The 7,427-nt window shown below is 39.2% G+C and overlaps 1 protein-coding gene across 2 annotated transcripts; it reads right to left on the reverse strand.

The window, feature by feature from the left end:
• Nucleotides 1–162: 162 nt before the first annotated feature.
• casp10 (caspase 10, apoptosis-related cysteine peptidase) lies at nucleotides 163–6,501 on the reverse strand. Of its 2 annotated transcripts, XM_020596452.1 has the most exons (13): nucleotides 6,230–6,501; nucleotides 5,390–5,672; nucleotides 4,720–4,825; nucleotides 4,404–4,539; nucleotides 4,155–4,198; nucleotides 4,015–4,063; nucleotides 3,501–3,517; nucleotides 2,826–2,856; nucleotides 2,629–2,718; nucleotides 2,420–2,505; nucleotides 2,161–2,284; nucleotides 1,547–2,042; nucleotides 163–933 (listed from the first exon to the last, which is right to left on the reverse strand). In XM_020596452.1, exons 2-13 carry the CDS (start codon nucleotides 5,662–5,664, stop codon nucleotides 768–770), a joined length of 1,620 nt encoding a protein of 539 aa, XP_020452108.1. In that variant the 5' UTR covers nucleotides 5,665–5,672; nucleotides 6,230–6,501; the 3' UTR covers nucleotides 163–767. The 2 variants fall into 2 exon arrangements, with proteins under 2 accessions (XP_020452108.1, XP_020452109.1); XM_020596453.1 differs by lacking the exons at nucleotides 2,420–2,505; nucleotides 2,629–2,718; nucleotides 2,826–2,856.
• Nucleotides 6,502–7,427: the final 926 nt, after the last annotated feature.

Below are 7,427 nucleotides of genomic sequence, written 5' to 3' on the forward strand. Positions count from 1 at the left end.
AAGACCATAAACTTTTATTATTTCTAGTTAGAAATAAGCTCAATTGGAATAAATTTTAATCTGAAATTAAATATGGGTCACGTTTGTGTGAAGAATGCTGGTATGAGATATAAAACATAACGCACTGTCTGTTAACAGACAATTTGTTAACGGTTCGTTTGTATTTGTAAATCTGACTGTAAAAGAGTCAGTGCCTCACCAGCTGTCAACCTCACCGCACGTCACTGGAATTTTACAATCTGTGGTCAGCACTATTTAGTAGTTTCTATTTTCAACATTCATGCAAATATTTGGCATCATGCTCATTTCAAGATGTTCACTTAGAAGAGTTGCACTGAGGACTCAGCAAGTTATTAATATAACAAAATATATTTTAAACAGTGAATATTCTTTGATACATGCATACAAACAATGAACAGACCTTCAAATTTCAAAATATTTTCATAGTGGCAGCATATTGAAGGAAAAATTGCTCATAGTATTTCATACAATTGTATCTAACTCCTATAAAATGACACTGGCAGCAACAATACATGATGAACTGCGGCAGTGACTGTTAGGCCTAGCCAGCCTGGAAAAACTGAATCTCAAACAAACCTTCCAACTATTGTGACAAAATCGGCATCAATAAAGGTCCACTTTCTGGTACTATCATTAAAACAGAAACACATTGGGAGTGTTTCTAACAATTCACCCAGCAGATTAAAAATTGTGAACTGTAAGACAAAAGCACTTGTTCTTCTGGGATCATCTAATGTGGGCCATGATTAAAAGGATGGCATGCTGGGAGGAGCGGCTTTGGGGACTGGAAAGACCACTTTCTTCCTGAGTGAAAAGGATGGCTGAGGGATCTGCTTCTTTTTACCAGTGGCATCAGACTTCTGGCTTACATCTGCATTCACCTTTGTCAGGATAGACACGAGGTCACACCCCCTGAGAAAAACAGAAGATACACTGAGATGGTGGCCTAAAAAAGCAGCAACTTCTCATTAATTATTCTCTCATTTCAACTGTCATATATAACAGAAGTAATTAAATTAGAGGTGGAGGAAGCATTCAATCATTTACAATACAACACACAAGTAAAAAAAATATTCCATTACAAGCACAAGTTCCGTACTCAGGTGTCAAAAGTAAAAGTACTCTTTATGTAGAAAGAAGAATATAATAATTGATTTAACAGGCATTACTTTAATGTTGTAGCTGGTCAAAGGGGAGCTAATTTAACTACTTCATATACTTTTGGGTAGTTTACTCTACAATAATGTGTCATAAACGTATTATAAAATCCTCATGTGCATGTTTTGTTTGTAAAATATTCATCAGAAGAGTAGCAACAGCTGTCTAATAAAGGCACTGGCACAAAAAGCACAACATTTCCCTCTCAGATATGGTGGAGTGGAGGTATAAAGTAACAATATGAAAATACTTTAATAAGTAGCATGTACCATAATATTGTGCAATATTTGTGTAAATGAACTTAGCTACCGTCCACAGCTGACTAAATTCTGATGCTGAACAATGTGCAATATTTTGTTTTACTAACCATGGCACCATCTGGATGAGGTTTTGGCACAATGACTGAATAAACCAGCTGCCATTCCTCCTCTCTCTATAGGAGACACAATGAGGCACAGTGGACACTGCCTGCAAGAAATCTGCATCAGATGGGATGGACTCGATCGCTACAGCATCACTACAAATATGACTTTCTGCAGGGGCATCAGACTCAATATAGACAGGCTGCTGCTCTTTGGTGCCCTGACAGGCCTGGATGAAAAACAGCTTGGGTTTTTCTGCCAAAGAGTGGCAATTTATTCCATTGAAAAGTTCCTTCAGCTCTGAGAGCTCGACGGTGCGGCCGTCCACACCATACACGCTTCCGTTCTTGCCGTGGCTCAGAATGCAGCAGGCCATACAATCCATCCGACTGTGGTCTCTGCGGCTGAGCCCCTGCAACAGAGACAGCATCTCCTTACTCTCATAGTCGTTGTATATCTCCGTCTCAAAGCCCAGCCAAGTAAATACTTTGTGCAGACAATCTGGAAGACAAACAGGCAAAAATAAATACACACAGTTGTGCAACTGTATGCCCACTTACAGACAGAGCAGGGCTGGCTTGTATTTAAGATTTCCAAAATGAACCAATCACAAGGTTACCTTTATCAGTCGCAGTCCCTTCCCGAATTCTGAGAGACACATTTCTAGATTTGGTAAAGTCATAGTTGTTAATTATCAAGCAGACACCCCTCTTCGCTGAAGTCATGGGATATGCTCCCAAACCCTACAAAGGTGAATCAACAACCAAGATTGGCAAGACAGGAGTCACTGTAATAGCTGTAATAAAACAATGCACTTTTTGTGATAAGGTACAACAACAAATATTAGCTCTAGTCACCACATATAATAAAACACATACCTCACTCGTTGTGCCCGTAGTCTGAAACATCTGTGTCTCAGAGATCATGCTTTCTTGGGATGACTTTTCCAAAGTATCACTTCTCACTATGGGAAAGATGATCACAGCGAAATAGTTTTAGGCAAAAATACAAACATTTTATTTGAAGAATTAAAAGGTCTGTCACGTCTTATCACCTATAGTTTACTACAGAAGGTGTTCATAGTGACCTTGTGAGGAGGCATGTGTGCTTGTTTCAGTGCTTAAACTGTTCAGTCCATGTGACAAGGCCTCACTTTCATCTCCACCATGTACCACATCTGGAAATTTTGGAAAGTGATACCAGAGGATTAAGAGTATAAATCAAGTAACCTGCACCTGGAAAAAAAACTTTCAGCTGTAAAGGAACAAACTAAACAGAACTGACCCACAGAGGTGTTGGTAGAAAACATGGAGCACTGTGTGGGACACAAGGGAAAGCGAAAGTTACCATTAAAGACATAGATATGTCGTAACCACTGACTGTTTAAATGATGGCCCACCCCATGGTGGCTGGTTGCAGTATAGGACATAAATCCCGCTTCCTCCATGTTAGCAAATGGGACATGAGGCACACACAAAATTCTAAGTACCAATCAAATAAATTTTTCCCAAAGGCCACTTCTGTGGTTTTTTTTAGTAGATGTTATACTTGGGGGTTCAGTGTCTTACCCAAGGACACTTCGACATGTGGACTGCAGGCACCAAGAACCGAACCTCCGGTTGGGAGACGACTGCTCTACCCACTGAACCACAGCTGCCCCACATCATGCTGATGTGTGTACAAGTGGTTCAGGGTGATATAAAAAGAGGTGTATTTCGGTTGATTTGACAGCTTTGATTGGTGGTTCGATGCCGTCACTCCACATCTGGTTGCTATGGCACAGAATCTGGCTGCAAAGAAGTAAGTTTGTAGCCGCCGTATTCATGATATTTTGGTTTCACTTTTGCATAGTGGAGGGAAGTGCTGACGTCATGTCCATCGTATATACAGCCAGTGGTCACAACTTGCTTCATCATCATGTAAGTGTGTCTTAATGGCTAAATCCTGACAATTTCTCACCTCAGCCAGTCGCGGTGCTTTAAAAAAGATGGAAATAGAGTGATTAAGATGATAAAATTCTCAAAATTGTTAAAAATACAACATACTGTGTTCACTGCAAGGACAGGGCACATTTACATATAAATCAAACATTTTTAACAATATAACTAGACATGTTTGACAAAAGGAAAAATGACAATATTTAAACAAAGTATGGATCCCATTCGTGCTAATGTCTATTACCTAACCATCTCATAATTATCTATGTACTAACTCTGGGGAAAACACATCATAATCAAAAGAAGGGTTAAGTGGTGGATTTAGATTTGGGCTTTTACACATAAAATGCTTATTTGATTGAGAAATTCACAGCCACTTTTACACCGTGATCGCTGTCATAAAAGAAAAGCACACTGTGGTACATTTACATTAAGACTGCAATATTTCCTCAGCCCGCATACACAACATGAAGCAGTTATGGAAAGATAAGCAGGTGTTCAGAGTGTTCTCTACAAGTAAATAAATGTCACTTTGCCTGGGATTTTGCATGAGGCAGTCCTCTCATCATCTAAAGACTGAGGAGACTGATAAAAACACAGAAAAAGCAGATGTTGCAGCAAATGGCTTTTGTAGAAAGAATGACCTGACACACGAAAGCAGTGTTATAGAATGTACCTGGTACACAGAGCCTGTCTCTTGACCCACAGGGCTGTTCTGTACTACAATAAAAAATGACACAAGTAAACCAACAGTGATGTGATTTGTCATATATTACAATTAGAATTAGCCACTTCCTGTCTGCACATTGTTTAACTTCTGTTCCTGCTCTTTTTTGCTTTAACCTGCTTGCTGTAAACTCTCTGAAAGTAACCCTGATGTATCCAGGATCTGATTTTGAGCTGGTGTAAATTGTTCATATCTTACCCGGCAGTGCTTTGAACTGGGCGATCTTTTCTTTTAGCACAGGACAGACTGATTGGATTATGGCCTCCAGTTCATTTAGATTAGTTTCACTGAGGTGGTCCATGTGCTCCATCTCCAGGAAGACTTCCAATGTAGTCTGAAATGTTTAGTACATTTGTACAAAGCTCAACATCAGATTCTAATAACTTCGAAAATAATTGTTTTTAGATCAATTAAACATAATTTGTATGTTTATCACTGTGGTCTTAGGCTAAACACCATCCAACTCTTCTTTACAAAGAAGGGTTTCAAATATTGACACTGAAGATGCACTCACAGTGTTGTCCTCCAGTCTTCTTCGTGGGAGTGTCGGATTTAACAAGAACTTCACCTTTTTCAAGTCTTCATCAGTGATCTCTTCAGACAGGTTGTAGAGTAGCTTCCTGGAAGAGCAGAAAGTCAAACTGTTATGTGTTGTATTAATGTACAGTATAATCACAGTGAGGTAACAGCTGTTAATATGAATCAACAACATGGCCAAAATTAGCTCAAATGAAGGTCAGTAATATTTAAAGCTTATGAAATTCAGAAATAAGTTCAGAAACAATTTCAAAATCTCTGTCTGTACATTAAAAACCTGTGTGCCTGTGTTCATGTGGGACACAAGTTGCAGTTTACAGTTTCCTGCTGTGAATGTGTACCAAAATGCTCACATAAGCAGGTACTTTGTCTTTGTGCATCACTGTTGATAAAATGTGTGCCCAGATTTTATTTAAATATTCTTTAAACAATCTTTCAACACATTCACAAAACCTAAATCTCACAAGCAACGTGATTTTTTCTACAAAGGATGATATCCTGTACCGCCACAGACTCATACATACCCGGAAATCTGTAGAGGCTCTGATACAGATCCCTAGATTGAGGCATTCCTATATAGCAATAGTGTCTGCAACTACATCATGCTTGATTAATAACCTCAAAGCAGTAAGGTGTAGGCCACCCACCTGTATTCAGAGATGAGGCTCATGGTTGTACATTCACTGAGACCGAGTTCACGGACCAGTCGGTTGCGTTGGATGGTGAGGAGAAGCTCAGTCAGCAGATGTGGTCGCTCAGGTGAGAGATGGTCTTGGTCCACCAGACGAGAGAAAAGGGCACTGGCTGATTCCACTGAGGTGGGATTTCGGCCCAGGAGGTCGGTACAAAGAAATGCTAAAGCCTTGACCTCATCCTTACACAGGGCCTTCTCTACCTTTAACAGCAATCTCTGGAACTCCATTTCCTGTGCTAGAAAAAAGATTCAACATAGACCCTCTCAGATTTGTAGTTTTTATGTTGGGGGGTACAGTGTGTGGTAGACTATGTACCAGTGGTTCTTTCCTCATTTATTTATTTACTTTACGTCTTCAAATTACAGCAGTGAAAATGATCACATCTTAATATGATTTGGTGGTATCCATGGTGATGGTGGATCTTGTGTGGATTCATTTGAGCTTTTAACCAATTTGCAAGCATTTTAGTCCATCATTTTAGTATAGGCTATGTATATGTATGTGTAGGTGTGTTAGAGAGCAAGTCTAGAGGAAAGAATAAAACTGTTTTAGAGCATATTGAAATAACCTCTCATGAAAACACAGGTAATGCCTTGTTGAAGCATACAGGCCTAAACATAACCACAGGAGGCAGCACAACTTTGCAATCACATGATCCCTTCCACAGAAAAAGTTCCCTCACAGAATCCATTTCGATGGTAAAAAAAAAAAAAAGTTTGGTTCGATTAGATTTTCTGTCCGTTTTAATCATCTAACCAGGTGTTCTACTTACTAACGTGTTGCGCGTGTTACCTGTTTGGAGACGAGTTGTGAGCAGGTCAGGAGAAGAAGATGTCGCTTGTCCCCGTCAACATACTCGAAGTAGCCCACTATTGGCAGCAGACTGAATAATAGACCGCTGAACTAGACCCTGTTGATTAAAACCACAAACACTAACTCAACACATCTACAGTTCGCAGGTCGGACACAGTATATGTCAAAACATGTCCATAGAGGAAGTAGAAAGGGAAAGTGAAAGAACCCAGCGCTGTCGGCTCCTATTGGCTGGCGTTGGAGCCAACTTTAGAACTACATGCCCTTTTTTTGGACATCACCTCATAGGTAGAGCATTTACCTCATAGATAGGTCGCGCTAAATCACAGGGTAAAGCCTATAAACTTACCCGTTTTCAGGCTACATAAATCAACCATCATGTCGTAAAAATTGCTTAATCATTTAACTATAGACTTGATTTGAAAAACCACTGGAAGTGTTTAACGTAACCACAAAGCCAGTGGGCTAAAACTCTCCAAAATGACATCTGCATGATATCTATGTGCCAGAATGCAGGAACCACATATTTAGGGTCAAAATAAGTTTTACTTAAACAGTGCTTAAAACGACAAAAGATCATTCTCTCTCTTCTCACTTCTATAATATGATAGTCATTAGAAATGCAGTACTGCCAAACGATATATTCCCCAGGGCAGAGTCACTGGTGTGTATTACATTGTCAAGGATAAACAATTCACAGCCATTTATTGTACATTCTCACAAAAGAGATTCTTTAATAGAAATGTCTATCCTGATAGCAGAAATAAAATTTGAGGGCACATCAAACTGTTCAAATAGAGATTTTAATCAACATTGTGAAACTGTGTGCATTGTGAATTACAGTAAACTACAGGTGAACATGGTGTATTTTTCATGCAGTGTTGCAAGTTAACACATGGGTAAAAAAAAAAAAAGAAAGAAAACAAACTACACACAAAACATTAAAATGAATAACAAGACAACATTTTGGCTTTTTCTTTAGAAAGTGGTTAAGATATAAGCGTCTCCTGATAAAGGAAGTAATGAAGTCAGGAGGCCTCAAGGCTGTCCAGTAGTTTTATTTATCAGGGCACTTTATTGTCAATCATAAAATTTGTCTATGTTCAGGTCAACAAAACTCAGAACTAGTGAGAACCATACTGTCCTACAAAGGCAGAGAGCAGTAACTAACTAAAAG

Source organism: Monopterus albus, unplaced genomic scaffold (assembly GCF_001952655.1).
Source record: "Monopterus albus unplaced genomic scaffold, M_albus_1.0 scaffold30.1, whole genome shotgun sequence".
NCBI classification, from domain to species: Eukaryota; Metazoa; Chordata; class Actinopteri; order Synbranchiformes; family Synbranchidae; genus Monopterus; species Monopterus albus.